This window comes from Papio anubis, chromosome 17 (assembly GCF_008728515.1).
Source record: "Papio anubis isolate 15944 chromosome 17, Panubis1.0, whole genome shotgun sequence".
NCBI classification, from domain to species: Eukaryota; Metazoa; Chordata; class Mammalia; order Primates; family Cercopithecidae; genus Papio; species Papio anubis.
In genome coordinates, this window is record NC_044992.1 from 8,873,354 (window position 1) to 8,897,298 (window position 23,945).

General features: G+C 44.4%; 1 protein-coding gene and 1 pseudogene across 6 annotated transcripts in view; one reads left to right on the top strand and one right to left on the bottom strand.

Moving 5' to 3' along the window:
• Positions 1-23,945, bottom strand: part of STX8 (syntaxin 8) — a 330,836-nt gene that overhangs the window by 89,225 nt on the left and 217,666 nt on the right. Inside the window, exons 8-9 of one of the 5 annotated variants that reach the window (XM_009189664.4) lie at positions 11,289-11,362; positions 9,319-9,444 (exon numbers count right to left, since the gene is read on the bottom strand). The exons of 3 other annotated variants lie outside the window; for them this stretch is intronic. In XM_009189664.4, coding sequence (XP_009187928.2) covers positions 9,394-9,444; positions 11,289-11,362 — 125 coding nt within the window. In that variant the 3' untranslated portion in view covers positions 9,319-9,393. Of the gene's footprint in view, positions 1-9,318; positions 9,445-11,288; positions 11,363-23,945 lie in introns of those variants that run through there. One more of the 5 variants, XM_017950345.3, reaches the window with a different exon arrangement.
• Positions 18,244-18,660, top strand: LOC101003238 (annotated as a pseudogene). Its single transcript, XR_162733.5, has one exon. The product of XR_162733.5 is annotated as an ATP synthase subunit f, mitochondrial pseudogene (transcript).

Consider the following 23,945-nt stretch of genomic DNA (forward strand, 5'->3'; position numbering starts at 1 on the left):
GAGGCTGAGGCAAGAGAATGGCGTGAACCCAGGAGGTGGAGCTTGCGGTGAACCGAGATCGTGCCTGGGCAATAGAGCGAGACTCCATCTCAAAAAAATAAATAAATAAAAAATAATTCCAGGTGAAGCTCTTGAATATGAAAGCCAGAGAATCACAGTACAAGACTACAGCATCCTGAGACCCAGAGCCATCCCAGAAATCCTAGAATTGGACACTGCACCTCTGTCTACAACCTTGGCATGTGGCTGCCCTTTAAATTCCTTTCTCTACTCATCCTTGATTACATAACTAATCAAGGCGCTTCCAAAAACCAACCAACCAATCAAGAAAACTTCTAGGAACTTAACTCCAGTGTAAAAGGACTCCTCATTCCTGCTGTGTGCTCCATCTATCGGCCTATGCTCAGAAAGGGCTTTTTCTCTACGAGCCAGGAATGTGCCCGGTTTCTCTCATCACGTATGTAAGACAGACAAGACTGGAATCAAACTTGCCCACAGAATTGACGGAAGCACCAAAAGAGACATTATGTACCTTTGAAAGCGCCATGGATACTGCTTACTCTTACTGCTATTATGAATGCTTTAAATCGGTCATTCAGAAACTAAGAAACACTGATGAGATTCTGTCTTGTACGAGCGTGGTTGTGGCGTTTCTTTCTCTCTCCTGCTGGACTTTAAGCAACTTGAAGGTAGGACTCTAAGGCTGACGCACCGCGGGATCCCCCGCTAGCACAGCATTGCTGAAGGGATTCAATAAAAATGTGATGAATGGATGAAAGATGACCATGTCACAGAAGCCCAAGTGTAATAAATAGTTCATTTGGAATCTGCACCTGTGTGGGAATTCTCCAAACACCTGCCGAGGCCAGTAACTCCTGTTTTCTCAGCCTATCAAAGAGGGCAGCTGCTCCTTTCCCTCCCGTGACCTTCTCTCATTTATCGAAGCTGGAAAGGGCTGTGATTTTCCCCAACATGCAGACTCTGAGCGATTAATGGCCCTCAGAACAGACTTGTCCTCTAACATCGATCTGGGAAAATGCCATTTAAAAATGTGTTTCATTGAACATTTTCACAAAATGAAAAGCAGAAGATATTAAAGGCATCTGGCTATGTTAATGAATGGGAATTTATAGTACTAAATCTATCTGCAAAAGGAAAACACGATGAACACTAGCATGGCTTTCTATCCTTTAAATTCTAAATTCACAAGATGACACATTTAACTCCTGATTTTCCAGAAAATCTACTCTTATGAATTCCAAAGTTATCTTGAAAGGCAGGCTTTGCATTTGTTCAGTGAATATATTGCTGTGTCATATCAATGTTGCATTTTTTTTTTTTTTTTTTGAAATGGAGTTTCGCTCTTGTTGCCCAGGCTGGAGTGCAATGGAGTGATCTTGGCTCACTGCTACCTCTGCCTCCCGGGCTCAAGCAATTCTCCTGTCTCAGCCTCCCGAGTAGCTTGGATTACAGGTGTGTGCCACCAGGCCCAGCTAATTTTTGTATTTTTAGTAGAGACGAGGTTTCACCATGTTGGCCAGGCTGGTTTTGAACTCCTTACCTCAGGTAATCCGCCCGCTTCGGCCTCCCAAAGTGCTGGGATTACAGGGGTGAGTCACCGCGCCCGGCCAATACACGGCTCTTAAGTGCAGCTGAAGCAAGATTTGAAGTAGAACAGCAACTGAGGGGAGCCCACTGTGTGAGCAAACGCTGAGAAGCAGAAATGGACAAGCTAGGTTTGAGGGAGAAGAAATAACTGATTTGGCTGTAGTGGGAGGTCTCCATAGGGGTAGAGGAACAAGGTGACAGACAAGACCCTGTAGAGAGACCATGGAGAGCCTTAGATCCAGAGCCAGGGACTGTGGGCTGTGTACTCTAGGGCAGCTGTCCCCAACCTTTTTGGCACCAGGGAGCAGTTTCATGGAAGACAATTTTTCCACGGCCTGGGGGGAGGGGGAGATGGTTTCGGGATGAAACTGTTTCATCTCAGATCTTCAGGCATTGGAGTCTCATAAGGAGCATATAACCTACACCCCTCACATATGCAGTTCACAACAGGGTTCGCGCCCGTCTATCTAACGCCGCCACTGACCTGACAGGAGGCGGAGCTCAGGTGGTGATGCTCGCTCAACCACCGCTCACCTGCTTCTGTGCTGCCCAGTTCCTAACAGGCCACAGACCAACCAGTACCAGTCCTGGCCTAGGGGTGAGGGACCCCCGCTCCAGAGCCAGGCTGGAGCTCTCCAAGGTTTACACTAACAAGTGCCTGGCAAGATAAGAGTAGCGTTTCAGGATGATCAAATGGGTGGCCGCCATCTAGAATGCACTGAAGTGAGACCAGCGGAAAGAAGCCTACTTGGGAAGGTACAGTTGTAGCAGTCCAGCCCTCCAGAGAATGGTGACAGAGAAAATGCAAAGGGAGAGCCTTGAGTGTGCAAGGAGTGCCATGGCCTGAGGGGCAGAAGGCACTGGAGGAGGAGAAAGAGCTCCACATAGGAAAGGAATTGTCCAGCTAGAGCTATGGGAAGAACACTGGTGCCAAACACAAATACTGGTGTGGGCTGGCTTCCTGTCTGGCTTTCAAGTGTGTGTGGCGTGTGTGTTTATGATAGTGGGGTGAGGAGTTACAAACGATGAATTTGGTTTAAACCTTTTGAGTGCCGGGAAATGACAGGGAGATCAAGAGACAGATGTGCAGATAAAAGGTGCAAATGGCCGGGCACTGTGGCTCTCACCTGTAATCCCAGCACTCTGGGAGGCGGAGGTAGGCAGATCATGAGGTCAGGAGTTCAAGACCAACCTGACCAATATGGTGAAACCCCATCTCTACTAAAAATACAAAAATTAGCCAGGTGTGGTGGCAGGCGTAATAGCTGTACTAGTCCCAGCTACTCGGGAGGCTGAGGCAGGAGAATCGCTTGAACCCGGGAGGCGGAGGTTGCAGCAAGCCAAGATCGCGCCATTGCACTCCAGCCTGGGCGACAGAGCAAAACTGTCTCAAAAAAAAAAAAAAAAAGAAAAAAAAGGTGCAAATGTCGGGATGCACTGAGTGGTAAAGGACAGCTGGAGCCAGGAGTTGGAGAAGGTTTCTAAGAAAAACATGCCCCAAGAGGGGCACAAAACCCAGAAATGCTTTAGCTCCAGTTCAATAAACAGTGGAGATGTGATTCTTCGATACGTAGCCGTAGAAACCAAACCACACTGTTGCCCTGGGTACTCCCAAAAACTCCAAGTTTTTATGGAGCCTTTGGAATGACGGATGGGGCTCAGTTTACCCAGAGACAGTAAAATCAGATGAAAGGGGTTAATTAGAACTGTTCTCTCTACTGCCAGGTGCAAAACAGCCACATTGGAGCCATGATGAAGCTACGTCTATTTAAACAGCCAAACTGATCATTGTAACTGTTTTCTCTCTTAAAAGAAATCCCATGCTTTCAGCCATATTCCTGTTTCTTAAAGTCTCTCATGTGAAAGATGCCAAAATAATCCTGGATCTTAAAGAGGTCTTGATTTATCATTTCACAGCTGGTTCCCATGCACTTCCCTTTCCACTTTTTCAGAGCCTCACTATATAAATCCCGCCATCAGATCAGGGAGGCAGGCATGGTGGTGATGGATGTCAAACCTGCGATGGGGAAAGTGAAGATCTGTTCCCTATTGGGAACAGATAAGCCAGCAGACTTCTCACAGACTGCTCCTGTTACCAACTCAGCCAGCCCCACCCGCCCCTCCTGCTCCCTTGGCCCTCCCCATCTGCCGGATAGGGCCTCCCTTCTGCTGCGAAGCTTCCACTCCTGTAGCGTCCTGGTTTGTGTTCTTTGCTGAGAAATACTAATTCCAGGTTAATACCGACGTTAAAAAATAAAAGCCTGACCTAATTAAAAATTCAAGTTAATTTTCACCCAGGTTCCTCTAACTTTTAGAAAATGTTCTTTTTGTAAAAAAGAGTAAATAGGTTACATGAGGAGACCCAAGTACCAGGAATTGATTAGAGGCACAATGAAATAAGTTACAAAATATAACAACCACCACTTAAAGCAAAGTTCATCCAGTTTGCTCATCAGTCCAGGACTTTCGCTGCCTCAGTACGGGATGTTTCCTTGCATGTACTTCACAGTTTCACCGTTTAGGCTGAGGAGATGTTCTTCATTTGATTTGGGAAGGAGGAAGGGGTCAAGACCGCGGAGGCTCCAGGTAAAATGCTGTAGGTGGGCAGTCTGCCTTTGATACTAAACTCCTTTTTTTTTTTAATTTTTTGAGACGGAGTCTCGCTTTATTGCACGGGCTGTCATGCAATGGTATGATCTCGGCTCACTGCAACCTCTGCTTCCTAGATTCAAGCAATTCTCCTGCCTCAGCCTCCCGAGTAGTTGAGATTACAAGTGTCCACCACCACGCCCAGCTAATTTTTGTATTTTTAGTAGAGACGGGGTTTTGCCATGTTGGTCAGGCTGGTCTCTAACTCCTGACCTCAGCTGATCCGCCCACCTCGGCCTCCCAAAGTGCTGGGATTACAGGCATGAGCCACCCAACTTCTTTCTTTCTTTGCTCTCCTCCCATCACCCAGTTCTCCTCTGTTCAATGCCCAGGCACCCTGAGACCCCACACTGCTGTCTCCGGCCTGCCAAGGTGCACAGTGCCACCTCATGCGGGCCTGCTTGCCTGCCCACCCACACCCCCAACTCAGGTCATAATATCACTTTCCCATTAAAGCTCCAGTTTCCTGGATGATTTCCTGGTGATATTTTTAAAAATCAAACTAAGCGACTCCAAAAGGTGAATAACAAACTCGTTGACTTCCCACTGTCTCACACACAACACACCGAGACTTTGCATCTTAAACCAGATGCTTAAATCCTTGGTCATAACTTGGCAGCCAGGAAGCCAAGTCCGATTTGCAGTTATGTTTTAACCTGGTCAGTGTTTTAAAAATCAGCAAAGTTTACACAAAATCATCTCTCTTGCTCTCTCAGGAGGCAGGTGATCTGGCATCCTGGTGCCACAGTTCCACAGGGCAGCAGACGAGGGGCTGAAGAGCAAGCTCTCTGTGGGCTCTAGTTCCCAGGGGCACCTGCCACTCCTGACTATCATATACTTGGTTTGCAACTCTCGTTTTCCTTTTCTTTTTTTAGATGGAATTTTGCTCTTGTCACCCAGGCTGGAGTGCCGTGGCGCAATCTCGGCTCACTAAAACCTCTGCTCCCAGGTTCAAGTGATTCTTCTGCCCCAGCCTTCTGAGTAGCTGGGATTACAAGCATGCGCCACCACGCCCAGCTAATTTTTGTATTTTTAGTAGAGATGGGGTTTCACCACATTGGCCAGGCTGGTCTCGAACTCCTGATCCCAGGTAATCCGCCTGCCTCGGCCTCCCAAAGTGCTGGGATTACAGGCGTGAGCCACCGCGCCTGGGCACATCTCTCATTTTCTTTACCTGGTTGCCATTTGAATTTGTGACTTCTGGCTTAAATAACTCTCTAGGCCGGGCGCGGTGGCTCAAGCCTGTAATCCCAGCACTTTGGGAGGCCGAGACAGGCGGATCATGAGGTCAGAAGATCGAGACCATCCTGGCTAACACGGTGAAACCCCATCTCTACTAAAAAAAAAATACAAAAAACTAGCCGGGCGAGGTGGCAAGCGCCTGTAGTCCCAACTACTCAAGAGACTGAGGCAGCAGAACCTCCCGGTGTAAACCCGGGAGGTGGAGCTTGCAGTGAGCTGAGATCCGGGCACTGCACTCCAGCCTGGGTGACAGAGCGAGACTTCGTTTCAAAAAAAAAAATTCTCTAAATGAGAGCACAATTAAATAATTTCACAGAAGTAGGGACAAAGATATCTTTTTAAAAATTTTTATTTTTAGTTGACAAAGAATGTATACATCTATGGGGTACAAGGTAATGTTGCAATAAGCTGCACGCATTGTGGAATGATTATATCAAGTTAGTTAGCATATCCCTTATCTCACATACTTTTTTTCTTTTTTTAGTGAGAACATTTAAAATTTGTTCTTTTAGCTACTTTGAAATACAGTTGGCCGGGCACGGTGGCTCAAGCCTGTAATCCTAGCACTTTGGGAGGCCGAGACGGGCGGATCACGAGGTCAGGAGATCAAGACCATCCTGGCTAACACGGTGAAACCCCGTCTCTACTAAAAATACAAAAACAAATTAGCCGGGCGAGGTGGCGGGCGCCTGTAGTCCCAGCTACTCGGGAGGTTGAGGCAGGAGAATGGCATAAATCCGGGAGGCGGAGCTTGCAGTGAGCTGAGATCCGGCCACTGCCCTCCAGCCTAGGCGACAGAGTGAGACTCCATCTCAAAAAAAAAAAAAAAAAAAATACAGTTGAGTATCCCTCATCTGAAACGCTTGGGACCAGAAATGTTTTGAACTTTGGATCTTAGAATATTTGCATTTTACCTCCCTGGTTATGCGTTCCCTTTTTTTTTTTTTTTCTTTTTTTGAGATGGAGTTTCGCTCTTGTTGCCCAGATTGGAGTATAGTGGCGCGGTCTCAGCTCACTGCTACCTCTGCCTTCTGGGTTCCAGTGATTCTCCTGCCTCAGCCTCCTGAGTAGCTGGAATTATAGGCACACGCCACCACGCCTGGCTCATTTTTGTATTTTTAGTAGAGACGGGGTTTCATCATGTTGGCCAGGCTGGTCTCGGACTGCTGACTTCAAGTGATCTACCTGCCTTAGCCTCCCAAAGTGCTGGGATTCCAGGCGTGAGCCACCATGTCCGGCTGGCCCCTGACTATTAAGACCAGGAAGAGTAATCATGGCATAGGAAAGCAGATCCCATACAGTAACACAGAGGACATTTTCAACAGGAGATATCTCTTCTTTGCCTTTCAGTATCACTCTTGGCTCCTTTTCCTCCTCTCTCAACTTTTAGATTTCCTCTCTTTCATCTCTCTGTCTATCCCTCCTCATTTCTCTCTCCTTGACTAAACCAAATATTACCACGGGAGCACACATCTTACAGCACTCTGCCTGTCCATCCCACTTAACCTCAACCCTCAGCCCTCTGGTGTGTCATGGAAAATTAAGAACGTTTGAGAAGTACCATGGAAAGAAAAAGTTTAGCAAGCAATGACCACAAACCACTAACCCTGGTCACATCTGGTCACTGTTCTTGACAAAACTCAAAAACTTGATCCAACACTCAATGGGGGTCCCCTGTGGCTTATGCATGCAGGTCTGAGGGTCGATTTCACATGCATCCAAATAAAGTATTTTAGGAAAAAGAAAACAAACTCACAAGCCAGGAGGCCAGGAAGCAAGGAGACTCCCTAGAGCTTCTAACTTGCTGACTGGCCACAGTGACACCATAGGGATGGCCACATTGAATCTGGTCAAATGTTCTTGCCAGTTTTATGGTCGTGCCAGTTTTATGACAGTGACATGAAGAGATGTACTCAAAGAAATGCCTCTCCTTGCTGGGCACAGGTGGCTCACACCTGTAATCCCAGCACTTTGGGAGGCTGAGGTGGGCAGATCACCTGAGGTCGGGAGTTCGAGACCAACCTGACCAACATGGAGAAACCCCCCTCTACTAAAAATACAAAATTAGCAGGGCATGGTAGCGGGTGCCTGCAATCCCAGTTACTCGGGAGGCTGAGGCTTCAGAGCCTGGGCAACAAGAGAGAAACTCCGTCTCAAAAAAAAAAAAAAAAAAAAGTGCTGAGCACGGTGGCTCATGCCTGTAATCCCAGCATTTTGTGAGGCCGAGGCGGGCGGATCACAAGGTCAGGAGATTAAGACCATCCTGGCTAATGTGGTGAAACCCCACCTCTACTAAAATTACAGAAAAATTAGCCAGGCCCGGTGACGGGCGCCTGTACTCCCAGCTACTTGGGAGGCTGAGGCAGGAGAATGGCGTGAACCCGGGAGGCGGAGCTTGCACTAAACCGAGATTGCGCCACTGCACTCCAGCCTGGGTGACAGAGCGAGACTCTGTCTCAAAAAACAAACAAAAAAAGAAATGCCTCTCCTTTTCAGCACCTTCAGAAGTTAGAGGTATCCCCAACATCTCCTAGTTTACTTTAATAACCCATTGCCATTCTATATAAAACTGTTTTGAATCTTTTATACCAGGAAGCCCTCAGCCTTCCCAAATTGCCTGGGCTGTTCAATACCATAAGTCTCCTAGAGAAATGACTCTTTATGAAAAGTCGTACTTGTTTCTAATGGAGCAGTTATATGTGGAAGCTTTTTCCCTTTTTAAAAATAGATTGTAAAATACATAAAATTACCATTTTGACATTTTGAAAGTATAAATTCATTGGCAAAATACACTCCCAATGTTGTGCAATTATCACTACTACTCACTCCAGAACTTTTTCTTTTTTTCTTTTACTTGAGACAGGGTCTCACTCTGTCGCCCAGGCTGGAGTGCAGCAGCACGATCTCGGCTCACTGCAAACCTCTGCCTCCTGGGTTCAAACGATTCTCCTGCCTGAGCCTCCCAAGTAGCTGGGATTAGACACCTGCCACCATACCAAGCTAATATTTGTATTTTCAGTAGAGACTGAGTTTCACTATGTTGGCCAGGCTGAATCTAGAACTCTTCATCACCCCAGAAGGAACCCTCATACCCATTAAGCAGTGTCTCTCCATTTCTTCCAACTCCCCAACCCCCGGCAATCACTAATCTGCTTTCTGTCTCTATAGATTTGCCTACTCTGGACATTTATATCAATTAAATCATATAATATACAGCTTTTTGTTTCTGGCTTCTTTCACTTGGCATAATGTTTCAAGGTTCATTTATATTTTAGCACATATTACTACTTCATTCCTTTTTTGTGGTTGAGCAATATTCCATTGTATGGTGTGTGTGAAGGCTTTTGTGAAATAAATAATGGTGGCTGGATAGTATGTAACTGCAAACTACTAAACTGAAGGAATCTCTCTTGTGTGACAGGTGGTATTTCTTTTACATATGAACATTGTAGAATATGGGAACCAATCCAAGTACAGCCTATCCAAACCATTCGTAATCTAATAAACTATCTATCCCTATTCAAATTTCATCTTTCCAGACTGGGAAGTCCTTTAAAAAAATCTGAAGGCTCAGAAAATCCTCATCCACATGATTTCAGTTGCCTTTCAAATAAATCCAATTCAAAGGCAGTCATTTGCTAGTTGCTGGGAATCAGAATTGCAAGATACAGTCCCTGCACACAGGAAGCTCAAGGTCTACTGAGAAGATAAACATCCACACAATTTCACCACACTGTGATAACTTTCAGGATATAAATCTAAACTGTAAGGACTCAAGTTCACAAAGTTTTCCAGCTGAGGGAGCTTATGCAAGCTTAATATGTGGGTCAGAAATGCTTTGGTTTGGCTTCCTACCTTCCTGATGGCCAAGGTCTTCAGAGAAAAGCTTATACATTAATCGTCCCTTATGCGTGAAGGACGAGTTCCAAGACCTCCAATGGACGCCTGAAACCAGGGATAGGACTGACCTTACAAATACTATCTTTTTTCTTATACATACACACCTATGATAAAGTTAACTTTTTGAGACGGAGTTTAGCTCTTGTTGCCCAGGCTGGAGTACAATGGCACAATACCAGCTCAGTGCAACCTCCACCTCCCAGGTTCAAGTGATTCTCCTGCTTCGGCCTCGCAAGTAGCTGGGATTATAGGCATCCACTACCATGCCCAGCTAATTTTTATATTTTTAGTAGGGACGAGGTTTCACCATGTTGGCCAGGCTGGTCTCAAACTCCTGACCTCGGGTGATCTGCCTACCTCTCGGCCTGCTAAAGTGTTTAGATTACAGACATAAGGTAAGTCACTGTGCCCAGCCGATAAATTTATTTTCTTTCTTTTTTTTTTTTTTTTTTTTTGAGACAGAGTTTTGCTCTTGTTGTCCAGGCTAGAGTGCGTTGGTGTGATCTCGGCTCATTGCAACCTCCGCCTCCTGGGTTCAAGTGATTCTCCTGCCTCAGCCTCCTGAGTAGCTGGAATTACAAGTGTGCGCCACCATGCCTGGCTAATTTTTTGTATTTTTAGTAGAGACAGGGTTTTACCACATCAGCCAGGCTGGTCTTGAACTCCTGAGCTCAGGAGATCCACCTGCCTTGGCCTCGCAAAGTGCTGGGATTACAAGCATGAGCCACCACGCCAGGCCAATAAAGTTAATTTCTAAGTTAGGCACGGTAACAGATTAACAACCATAACTAATAACAGAACAATTATAACAATATACTGTAATAAAAGTTATATGAAAGTGGTCTCTCTCTCTCTCTCAACAGATCTGACTGTACTGTATTCCTTCTTGTGATAATGTGAGAGGATGAAATGCCTACGGGATGAGAGGAAGTGGGGTGAATGATGTGGGGAGTGTGACATTGCATTAGGCTACTATTGACCTCCTGCTGAAATGTCAGAAGCAAGATCATCTGGTTCGAGTGATCCTGAATCACAGAGCCCTGATGATGGCCATAGCTGGATGTGAGGGGCAGATCGCGGTGATGACTAATGATCGGGCCGCGTATACAGCGTGGATACGCTGGACAAGGGGATGATTCATATCCAGGGCGGGATGGAGTGGGATGGCGTGAGATTTCATCACACTTCTCAGAACAGCATGCAATTTAAAACTTATGAATTGTTTACTTCTGGAATTTTCCATTTAATATTTTAGGACTGACTGTGGTTGACCACAGGTAACTGAAACTGTGGAAAGCAAGACCAACGGGGAACTACTGTAATGAGAGCAGTTGGTGTTGATTTCCTGAGTAGCTGGGCTCCTCTGATTGACCCTAGAAGTTAGCCTCTATCATATTTGCCTAATGCAACATCTTGCTCACACTAAAGTGTTTTGTTTTTTTTTTCTTTTTTTGAGATAGAGTTTCACTCTGTTGCCCAGGCTGGAGTGCAGTGGTATGATGTTGGCTCACTGCAAACTCTGCCTCCCAGGTTCAAGCGATTCTCCTGCCTCACCTTCCCGAGTACCTGGGATTACAGGTGCCCGCCACCATGCCTGGCTGATTTTTGTATTTTTAGTAGAGACAGGGCTTCATCATATTGGCCAGACTGATCTCGAATGCCTGACCTCAGGTAATCTGCCTCGGCCTCGGCCTCCCAAATCCTGCTGGGATTACAAGCGTGAGCCACCATGCCCAGCTTAAGATGTTTTTATCTTTTAAAATCTTCCTATCATTCAAGATGAGACATAAAAGAGCTCATTAGTAGCAGACCTGGAAAGAAATTTCATCAGGCATTCCTTCACTCCTTAGACATATTAAACATATTAACATGGGAACTAAGGCACTAACCCGTAAGCAGCTTTGTCGTCTATACTTTCCACCTTTTTTTTCTCTCCAACTCTTTATGTTGAAAGATTTCAACCCTGACAGAAAAGCAGAAAAGATAGTATAATGAACACCTATATAGACCAATGTTAAATGGTGAATAATGAATGTTTTTAATGTAGTTATATGTAATAATGACATAATAATGTAGTTATTTCCTTGTCTTTTTTTTTTTTTTTTTTTTTTTTGAGACAGAGTCTCACACTGTTGCCCGGGCTGGAGTGTGACGGCACCATCTCGGTTCACTGCAATCTCTACCTCCCAGGTTCAAGTGATTCTCCTGCCTCAGCCTCCCAAGTAGCTGGGATTATAGGCACACACCACCACACCCGGCTAATTGTTTGTATTTTTAGTAGAGACGGGGTTTCACTATGTCGGCCAGACTGGTCTCGAACTCCTGACCTCGTGATACGCCCACCTCGGCCTCCAGAAGAGCTGGGATTACAGGCGTGAGCCACCATGCCTGGCCAATGACATTATAATGTTGTTATTTTCTCTGTATATTAATGTGTGTGTTTTGCTGAAACTATGGAAAATAAGCTGCAAACACATGATAGTTGGTGCAAAAGTAATTGTGGTTTTTGCCACTTAAAAGTAATGGCAATAACCACACCTTACTTTTACACCAACCTAATACTTAATTTTTTTCTTTTCTTTTTTTTTTTTGAGACAATTTTTACTCTTGTTGCCCAGGCTGGAGTGCAATGGCACAATCTTGGCTCACCGCAACCTCTGCCTCCAGTTTCAAGCGATTCTCCTGCCTCAGCCTCCCGAGTAGCTGGGATTATAGGCATGCACCTCCATGCCTGGCTAATTTTGTATTTTTAGTAGACACAGGGTTTCTCCATGTTGGTCAGGCTGGTCTCGAACACTCGACCTCAGGTGATCCACCCACCTCGGCCTCCCAAAGTGTTGGAATGACAGGCATGAGCCACCATGCCCGGCCTATTCATTTCTAAAAACTTAAACATGCATCTCTTAAGAACAAGAATATTCTCCAACAAAATCATGTCATTGTTAATCTAAAGAATTTTAACACTGATACAACATTATCTAATGCACAGTCCATATTCAAACGTCCCTCATTTACTCAATAATGTCCCCTTCTAGCTGTGTGTGTTTTTAAAATCTGGAATCCAATCAAAACCAGAAACTGTATTTACTTGCCATGCCTCTTTAGTTTCCTTTCATCTACAATTCTTGTATCCTTTTTCTTTCCTTCATGACACTGATATTTTCCTTGTCTCGCACAACACCCATCAATCTGAACTACTCTTATCGTGTCTGTTGATTTCATTCAAGTTAACATTTTTGGCATAAATACAGTAGGTGTTGTGTTAATTACACTGCATGAAATTTGGAACAGTGTACTGTGTCCTGTAATCCCAGCACTTTGGGAGGCCGACTTCGGAGGATCACTTGAACACAGGATTTCAAGACCACCCTGGGCCACATGGTGAGACCCCATCTCTACAAAAAAACACAAAAAATGAGCTGGGCGTGGTGGTGCGTGCCTGCAGTCCCAGCTACTTGGGAGGCTGAGGCAGAAGGATCGTTTGAGCCTGGAAGATAGAGGCTTCAGTGAGTCATGATTGTGCCACTGCACTCCAGCCTGGATGACAGAGCAAGACCCTGTCTAAAAAAAAAAACATACACAAAAACAAAAAAACAACTTGGGGCCTCATAATCCAGGCTGTCATACTCCTGGTGATGCTAAGTTTGACCACTTTTTTCAAAGATCTTTCCTCCTTAATAATTAATAGTCTGTGTGGTGATACTTTCAGACTGTGGTTATCCTGCTTCCCATTATCTTTTCACCCAATAGTTTCGGCATTGATGGTCAATCCTGAAACAATATACTGGTGGTTGCAAAAGCTGTTTTTCTATTTTTTTTTTTTTTAAATATCTCTTAGCTGGGAGAAAAAGCCTCTCCCCATCCTTACTCTCACTTTTTTTTTTTTTTTTTTTTTTTTTAAGTATCACTGTGGATATGCAAACTCATGAACTCCTGGATGCATTTTTCAAGTTCAATATTTATAATCCATTATCATTGTTATTCTTTCTACTGCTCCAATTGCCTCCATTTTTTTTTTCAGATCCTTTTTTCAGGGTCTTACTCTGTTGCCCAGGCAACAGTGCAGTGGTGTGATCACAGTTCACTGCAGCCTTGAACTCCTGGGCTCAAGTGATCCTCCTGCCTCAGCTTCCCTGGTAGCTGGGACTACTGGCATGCACCACCACACCAGGCTAGTTTTTAAAGTTTTGTTTTGTAGAGACGGCGTCTATGTTGACCAGACTGGCTTCAAACTCCTGGCCTGAAGCAATCCTCACACTTTGGCTTCCCAAAGTGCTGCTATTACAGGCGTGACTGCCCCAAATTTGACCTGTGGGAGTCCCTATAAGTCAGCTCCTGTGTTCTTTTACATAACTCCACCATTGTTTGTGCACTTTCTTGGATCTCAGACACAAGATGTTCTAGGCTTGCCTTATATCTTCCTGTCCCAGATTTAGACTCAGTTGTTCCTGCAAAGAGTCTTGGTTTCTTTTGGGGGTGAACAGTATTTAGAAACCAAGAACTGGGTGTAAACTGTGCTCACTACTACGGGAGTATCACTGCTTCTACGTGCTTTCAGTGGTTAAAGTAGGCAATTCATTTATTTATTTAAACTAGGTGCCCACAATGATACTTCCAATTCTAACTAAACACCATAAAGATGATTATTACTTTTCTCATTCACTATTTATCTCCCTAGATCCCAATAACATCAATATATTTACTCACTTACTCTCCCCAACTAACACACAAACCAGATCCTGAATTACTCTACTAATATCGCTCTAAACTATAAATCTGCTTAGTAGAAGTCAAGATTTCTGCAATTCAGTGTCCTTAAAAATATCCAACTAAGGTGCGTAAAGTATATTTAAGTCACTTAAATTCTTCCTTACTGAATACCTTCTCTGTATTTTAAATTAACAGATTTTTGTTTCCTATTTGTACATTTATTCCTCAAGATATAACAGAACCTCAAATGTAAAGAGCTTCAACATTTAAAAAATTATTTTATCAAAATGATTAATGTATAAGTTAAAAAAGTCAAGCAATTCTAAAAAAAGGTTACAATAAAAACCAGTGATTTCTACCTGCTCCTTCTGACTCTCCTTCTCATCAAAGGCATTCACTTTTCACTTATTTTGTTTCTTCTGTTACTTATCTCCATACTTTTAAACTACATGCCCATAACGTAATCTTTAAATTCCATCAATTTTAAACATTACAAAGTCACCTCCTCTTTCATTATAGGAGAATTTAGCTCTCTTGTACTCCACCTCTTCAATCTCCCATCTACCCTATAGGTGAATAATATATTTTGATTAAATCAAACATCTAACATTTACGTTATTATGGTTATGTACATATTTACTCTTAACGTACTATAATCATGCTTTTTCCATTTCTGTATTACTTTTTGTTTTCCTGGAATTAATAATTGCCTCACTTTTTCATTTCATTTCTTTTTTTTTTTGAGATGGAGTCTCGCTCTGTCACCCAGGCTGGAGTACAGTGGCAAGATCTCAGCTCACTGCAACCTCTGCCTCCTGGGTTCAAGCGATTCTCCTGCCTCAGCCTCCTGAATAGCTGGGATCACAGGCCCGCGCCACCATGCCTGGCTAATTTTTGTATTTTTAGTAGAGACAGGGTTTCACCATGTTGGTCAGGCTGTTCTTGAACTCCTGACCTCGTGATCCACCTGACTCGGCCTCCCAAAGTGCTGGGATTACAGGTGTGAGCCACCGCGCCCAGCTTATATTTACTCTTAACATACTATAAATCATGCTTCCATTTCTGTATTACTTCTTGTTTTCCTGGAATTAATAATTGCCTCACTTTGTCAATTGCTTGAAATCCCTCCTACTAAATCTCATAACCTCCAGCAATCGTTCAGTGTAATTTTTCACGCAGGAAAACATATCGTCTATTTTCCCCCTTAGCTCTAGCTCTCTATTCTAGAACAGCTGTTCTCTGGGTCTGTTGTGCAGCCTTCCACTGCTGTCATCCTGGGAGCTGTTTTTACTTCTCTCCCTTGTTTCTGGCCTCCCAGATCTTCTTTCTAGGGTTAATATTGGTCAGTTGCTTCCTGCAGAACTACCACACCTGTTTTTGCTGAGATATTGGATGCCATTCTAAGTTCAGATCCTTTGAAAGCAATCTGTTGTCCCCTACCCGCCACCCCTGGGGAGACTGGTAAAAACTTCTCTTTATCTGGGAGCTCTGAAATTTCATTATGTTATGCTTTGACATGGGTCTTTTACTGTTTTTTCATTTCTTAAACTGGATATTGATAATGGACTCTTTCAGTAAATATGGTTACTCCTGTCTCTCAGTTCTTGGGAAATTTCTGGCATTATTTCTTTTGATAATTTTCACTGTTGTTTTCTCATTGTAGCATTCCTACTCTTTCAATCTTGGATGGATCCTCTAATTTTGATATCTTCCTGTGTCTTTTGGTTCTACTTTGTGGACAATTCTTCAACTTTTTTTTTTTTGAGACACAGTCTCACCTGTCACTCAGGCTGGAATGCAATGGCACAATCACAGCTCACTGCAGCCTTGACCTCCTGGGCTCAAGCAATCTCCTCTTGCCTCAGTCTCCTGAGGAGCTGGGACTACAGGCATGCACCACCACACCTAGCTAGTTTGTTTTTCTTCTTTTTTTTTTTTTTTTTGAGACGGAGTCTCGTTCTGTCACCCAGGCTGGAGTGCAATGGTGCAATCTTGGCTCACTGCAACCTCCACCTCCTGGGTTCAAGCGATTGTCCTGCCTCAGCCTCCTGAGTAGCTGGGATTACATGTGCGCTGCACCACTCTGGCTGATTTTTGTATTTTTAGTAGAGATAGGGTTTCACTATGTTGGTCAGGCTGGTCTCGAACTTCTGACCTCGTGATCCGCCCACCTCAGCCTCCCAAAGTGCTGAGATTACAGGCATGAGCCACTGCACCCAGCCACCTAGCTAATTTTAAAAAGCTTTTGTAGAGACAGGGTCTCACTACATTGACTAGGCTGGTCTTGAACTCCTGGGCTCCAGCAATCTGCTCACTTCAGTCCTCTGAAGTGATTACAGGCATGAGCCACCATGCCCAGCCGATCTCTCCAACTTTGAAACTGCCAGGAGTGATCAATGATCCTTCCCATTCATTGGTTTTCACAGACCACCTCTCAGTTCTCTTACAGAGAGAAAGAAAGGAAGTAGCTGAGGGATATAAGCCAACTTAACTAGAAGACATTAAGTTCGGTTGTTCTACATTTGTTCACATCTAAAATTACTTAATATGTAGGTGGTAGGTCCATTTGTCAAGCAGTAGAAATAGCATCATTCCTTCCAGTAGCTCAGTGTGACAATACTGTTTCTTCTCTTAAAACAATGTCTGCATTTTGGGGTTTGCAGAAATTCACACCGTTTGGCATGACTTTAAGAATGGCTCTAACGAAATGGTCCTTGAGAATACATAAAGACCTTTTGCAGTTCAACAGGTCCACGAAGAACCTAATAATTCTGAAAGAAACATCAAAGGCTGGAAAAACATCTCAGATGATTGTCAGTAAAATACATGTAGCACATCTCAGTGGTGCCCATGTAAGCCGCCTATACGCCAGGTATTACCTGGTGTCTGCCAGCTCAACACCTGCCCTTCTCTGCTCAGTCATGCTGGGGCTTGGAGTCTGTGAACTACCCTTCCCAGGCTCCCCTGCCAGCTGGCTTCCTGTTATGTTCTGCCAAAATAAGGCACTGTCAGGAGTTCAGAAAGCAAGAAGAGGGGCGAAGCTGTTCTTCCTTCCTCTCTCTTTCCCCATCTGCTTCTGGCAGCATCTCTGCAAGTGTCTGTATTCTAACCTCAGTGTTCCCCATGGCAGTGGCAGCCTCTCTTTGGCGGTCCCAGAATGAGCAAGGCAGGTCTGCTTCTGCTGCAGCCCAGGGGCCAGGTCCCAGGCATCTCTAGCACCGGCTGAGCGGCAATCCCAGGAGTACTGTGGTGTGCCGCAGCACGTTCGCACCTTTGTTCTCGTAGGCTTAAGAGTGGCAGCTGCTTCACACAAGGACTAATTTCTGGATTACCGCACCTTCCCCTTTTCATTCTCTCCATCCTTTTAACAGTATCTTTTTTTTTTTTTTTTTGAGACAGTCTTGCTCTGTCACCCCGGCTGGAGTGCAGTGGCATGATCTCAGCTCACTGTAACCTCCACCTCCCAGGTTCAAGCAATTCTCCTGCCTCAGCCTCCTGAGTAGATGGGATCACAGGCATGTGCCACCACGCCTGGCTAATTTTTGTATTTTTAGTAGAGACAGGGTTTCACCATGTTGGCCAGGCTGGTGGTCTCAAACTCCTGATCTCAGGTGATCTGCCTGCCTTGGCCTCCCCAAGTGATGGGATTATAGGCGTGAGCCACTGTGCCTGACCCTTCTAACAGTATTCTAACAAGTTGTTTGCATTCAGTCTCCTCTGAGTGAAATACCTAGTATTGTTACTTTTTTCTGATTGGCTCCCTACTGACAGAACCTCTCTGAGGCATTTAAAAAATAAGAAAAAAAGACGGACCAGGCACGGTGGCTCACGTCTGTAATCCCAGCACTCTGGGAGGCCAAGGCAAGGTGGATGGCCTGAGCTCAGGAGCTCGAGACCAGCCTAGCCTGTGGTTTTGCAGAAAACTCCATCTCTACAAAAAATACAAAAAGTAGCTGAGTATGGTGGTGCGCACCTGTAGTCCCAGCTACTTGGGGAGGATTGATGCCGGAGAATCTCTTGTGCCCAGGAGGCTGAGGCTGCAGGAAGCCGTGATCATGTCACTGCATTCCACCCTGGACAACAGAGTGAGACGCTGTCTCAAAAAAAATAAAAATAAAAAATTAGGCACAGTGGACACCAGGACTCCAAGATGGCGTCAGTCGTACCAGTGAAGGACAAGAAACTTCTGGAGGTCAAACTGGGGGAGCTGCCAAACTGGATCTTGATGCGGGACTTCAGCCCTAGTGGCATTCTCGTACTACAACAAGTACATTAACGTGAAGAAGGGGAGCATCTCGGGGATTACCATGGTGCTGGCATGCTACGTGCTCTTCAACTACAGCATTTCCTACAAGCATCTCAAGCACGAGCGGCTCCGCAAATACCACTGAAGAGGACACGCTATGCACCACCCCCTGACCCCATGACCTTGGCCTGAGCCCCTCCGTGAGGAACACAATCTCGATCGTTGCTGAATCCTTTCATGTCCTAATGGGAATTAACCTCCAAATAAAAGATGACTGGTAAAAAAAAAAAAAAAAAAAAAAAAAATTAAAAAAAAATTTTAAAATACTCCAGAAGTCTTCATTTTCAGAAAGAGTGAAGGGTGCAATGTCTCATCTACGGTTATGATTGCAAAAGTACAAACTGATTTCAATTGTTTTATTAATAAAGTTATACATCTCTAGAAGATGACAGTTTCTCTAACATGAAGTCCCAAATTCAAGAGGATTTCCATTAGTTTCCAGAATAAGTAGCTCAGTGCACAACAGCCCTCTCTGTAAAGTTTGACTGCTACAAAAATAAGAAAACTGGTTTGCATGCTGCTAAGATGACCAAACACAAAACCATCTGTTAATAAGCAGCTGAAAGCGACTTGGGAGAAAGGTGCTTCAGTCTTCAATTTTCAGGTGCAATGGCTCACACCTGTAAATCCCAGCACTCTGGGAGGCTGAGGAAGGTAGATCGCTTGAAACCAGGAGTTCAAGACAAGCCTAGGTAGGAAAGTGAGACCTCATCTTTACCAAAAAAACAACAAAAAATAAAAATTAGCTGGGCACGGTGGTGCACACTTGTAGTTCCAGCGACAGGGGACCAACTCCAGGGCTCAAGTGATCCTCCTGATAGGACTACAAGCGCCCGCCACCACGCCTAGCTAAATTTTTTGTATTTACTAGTAGAGACAGGGTTTCATCATGTTAGCCAGGATGGTCATGATCTCCTGACCTCATGATCTGCCCACCTTGGCCTCCCAAAGTGCTGGTATTACAGATGTGAGCCACCGTGCCCGGGTTGTGATAGGAGTTTTAATTTTCTCTGGTTAATGAAATTTCAGGGAAGGGATCAAAGGCAATTTTATTTCTCGTTGGTGGGTCCTGTTTCCAGGTAGATAAGGGAGCTTCAGAGAAGAGTCTCCTTCTGGCTTTGGGAGGGCCAGAAGATGGAGGGACAGGAGTGGGGAGAAGGTCAAAGAGCCCCTGAGGTGTCTTTACTTCAGCATGTCAGAGCCATATTTTGAGGTATGGTTTCCTGAGCCTGACATATGGAACAGGATGGCACAATATTTTGAAGATGCCAAGGAATTTTGAAATTACACTATTTTAACCTTGCCATAATTTAGTAGAAATGGGGAACACCAAGTATTTCTTCATTTTTTAAATTAAAACCTTTCTATTGTGGCAAAATACATATAATGTAAAATTAACCCTTTTTTTTTTTTTGAGACAGAGTCTCACTCTTATCACCCAGGCTGGAGTGCAGTGACGCCATCTCAGCTCACTGCAACCTCTGCCTCCCGGATTCAAGCAATTCTCCTGCCTCAGCCTCCCGAGTAGCTGGGATTACAGTCGTGCACCACCACGCCCAGCTCATTTTTTAGTAGAGATGAGGTTTCACCATGTTGGCCAGGCTGGTCTCGAACTCCTGACCTCAGATGATCCGCCTGCCTCGGCCTCCCAAAGTGCTGGGATTACAGTGTTGAGCCACCATCGCTACCGTATTTACTCACTTTAAAAAGAACCCTTTTCTGTTTTCCTTCCAGATAAGAAGTTACACCAGCCAACATATCAACAAAATGGTGAAAAATCTTAAGATTCCATGTCTGCAAGAAAAACAATATTTATTATTGCAAAAAAAAAAAAAAAAAAAGACTGTAGAAATCCAAAAGTCATTTTGAAAGCAACGACTGTTTTAAGGGCCAAAAGAGAAATACGGGCTGTTTCGAGCGCGAATCGAAGTGTCGAAGAACATTTGGAGGTGGCTCAGCAGACACGCACCCTCTCAAGGACAACTGAGATGCATGCCTGGCAGAATTATGGCTGAGCACCCAGCGCTCGGCAGTCAGCTCCAGGGCTGCAGAAAGTGAGGCCCAGTGAGACCCCGGTGCCTGCTACGGGTCCCCGACAGCTGATACCCAACTTCAATACAAAGATCAATTGGCTGCTAATCCAGAGAAATTGACCTTCATGTTCAGACTCATGGGCAGAAAAAGCCAACAGTGATTTAAAAATGAACCCCCAATCAACTATTCTAAGGAATTTAACGCCGGTTCAATGACTGAAAATTGTCATTGCCTGGCTCTGAAACAGAAAGGAAAGGTGAGCCAAAAAATAAATACCGAGTCATTGGTCAGGTTCTGTTGGAGTCAATTAATGGATCCCTAGAGCTGATTTAAAAAAAAAAAAAAAAAAGAGTGATTAATGCAACATCTGGAGTTATTTCAAAGCTAATACCAGGGCTTATGCCACTGAATTTCCAAGGGACTTGGCAAAAGAGAATTATCTATTTATTTTCCAAATACCACAGATTCCCTTAAATTACCCCAACCCCTCCTGCTTCATTCAAACATGTGCAGCTTCAAGCGGGCATCTACTGCATTAGATTAAATAAGACACAAGGGTAGAGTCTCTGGACTGCAGGCATTGCTTTGCAGTTGGGCTGCCCTCTTCACATGGGTACCACCATAAGGCAGGCTTCATGGTGAGGAGCGGCAGGAGTAGGGATTTACTCACGGACAGAACAATAAATGTGGCCAGCAGAGATGCTTTGCACAGAGATTTGCTGCACAAATCAGTGCAGCCAGGTATTAATTATTATAATTTCTAAAGATATTACAAGTCCATCTTTAATTTTGTTTAGTTCTATTCAACTTTTAACAGTGATTGTTTCTCGTACGCCGTGTTAGATGTCACAGCTAAGATTCAAGCAAAACTGTGCCTCATTCTCTGAGCGTGCACCAGTAACTGGCAGGAGCTGGGCGCCTCTGAAACAGAGTGGCAAGCACTGGAAAGTCAGGAAGGTAATCTGATATTTGTATTTCCATGTAGACAGTATCCAAAGAAGACAATCCATGTGTGATTAACCGTGACTTTAATAACCCTACAAACCACGCATGCCCCCACTTGATTCATTTTATAGTTACAATTTTAAAGGAAGGAAAGGCATAAAATCTGCATCCAAAACATCAATTTTAGGGAACTTATTCAAAAATTAAAAGTGTCTACCAGCTCACTTTTAAACATGTAACTAGGCTGGACGCAGTGGCTCATGCCTGTAATCCCAACACCTTGGGAGGCCAAAGCAGGCAGATCACTTGAGGTTGGGAGTTCGAGATCAGCCTGGCCAACATGGCAAAACCTCATCTCCACTAAAAATACAAAAATTAGCCAAGGTGGTGGCCCATGCCTGTAATCCCAGCTTCTCCGGAGACTGAAGCATGAGAATCGCTTGAACGAGGGAGGCGGAGGTTGCAGTGAGATCGCACCGCTGTACTCCAGCCTGCACGACAGCATGAGACTCTGTCTCAAAAAACAAATAAACATGTAACTAAAAACAGCCCTGGCCGGGTGCAGTGGCTCACGCCTGTAATCCCAGCACTTTGAGAGGCCGAGGCGGGCGGATCACAAGGTCAGGAGATCGAGACCATCCTGGCTAACTCGGTGAAACCCCATTTCTACTAAAAATACAAAAAATTAGCCAGGCGTGGTGGTGGGCACCTGTAGTCCCAGCTACCCGGGAGGCTGAGGCAGGAGAATGGCGTGAACCCAGGAGGTGGAGGTTGTAGTAAGCCGAGATCATGCCACTGCACTCCAGCCTGGGCGACAGAGCCAGACTCAGTCTCAAAACAAACGAACAAACAAACAAAAAACAGCCCTAGAGCTATAACGCCAGCTTGGGAGAAAAACATAAGGAATCTCTCTATCTACCAATTACTTTTGAACACAGAACCCAGAAGTAGAGATTCTCTGTAATTCTATTCCTTTATTTTCCTGCCCTAATACATACTAAAACCCACCAAATCTTCTCGTTATCTTCCATTAAAAATTCTCTCTTTCTTGTTTTGTTCCAATGAGAAAAACTATATATGTTTGCCAAAAAAAAAAAAAAAATTCAAATAATACAAAACACACTGAAGGTAAAAGTCCCTACTCTGCATGTATCTAATTTGGTGCTGGCTACCCTGTACGACAGCAGAGGATCAGCAAAGGTCTTGCCCATCCCCCTAGCCCATAACTGATTTAGTGTGTGTGCACGTGTGTATACAGGGTGGTAGTTAATTCTCTTCAAAGGAGTAAGGAAAGAGGATGACAGAGGTGGATGGAACCTCAAAGACCATCCAGTGGCAAAATGCGTATGATGCAAAATTAACCATCTGAGGCCAGGGACCATTGATTTTTACATATGAAAAGACATAAAGTGATTCTGCCTCTTCTCTCCCCAGCCAGGCTTAGCCAGCTTTGGTAAATTCGGTCCCAACTAGAATCCAATTCTTCATTGTATTTCAATTTACAAATATGAAAGAAAAATCTATATCTAAATAGTGAGCACTTGAGTGTAATGAAAACTGACGAGTTAGGCTGGGTTCACAAAATGTACTGAGCAGGTCTTGGGATGCTCTTTCTCCTGTAAGTAGGTAGACAGTGTCGGGGAAGCATACTTTGGGGATGCAAAACTCAGTCTGTCCCAGGACAACTGACTGTACTTCTAAACCCAGCCCTCATTTGCTGGTCCCAGCAGGTGGGTGAAAGCAGGTGGATTAATTGGTAAGCAAACACTACCAGAAAACACGCACAAACACGTCCATCAGTCATATCATCAATCAAGGCCCATACGGTGTAATTATTACTCAATAAGAACAGAAACCACTCTTAGAAATCATACCTTATCTTTCCAAACCACACCAAGCAAAAACAATAATCAAAAAAAGATTCTACTCTGTGATCATTTCTGACCCCTTGATGATAGCAAAAATCACTGCCTTCTAACAGATTACAAAGAGCGTGGAGGTCTCCGAGGTGGCCACGGTGATAGCTCTGAGGCTGTCAACCCCTATCAATCACCTTCTATTATAAATAAAGGTTTTCCAATTTTGCACTTCTCTCAAAGGCTTCAATTTGCCTGGATTAAGCTGAAGCGTCAACATTTGAACTTATGGCTCCTATTCCCACTCCCCGAATAAATGCTGTTAGCAGAAGAACAGGCTTTTCCACAGTAGGAACGCAAAATCAAAGCAGACAGCAGCGATGTGGTCACATATAAAAGATATTCTGACCACAAACATTTAACATGCGCATTATCCAAACCCCAGGAGCAATCGCAGGGCACAGGCTGGAGTGAACCTTTCAGTGCGCCATGAGAGAGAAAGGTCAGCGAGTCAAACATGTTAGCTCCTGAAACGAATATCCAGCAATGCCAATATATTCATCAGAGTGCCACAGTATTCTCTTAGATAGCGAAGCAGGTCTCCTAAGAGTTTTATACTATACCGTTTCACTACTTAGTATATATTATCTTCATCATGGAGAAGTCATTTATTGAAAATACTCCAGGTATCTCTG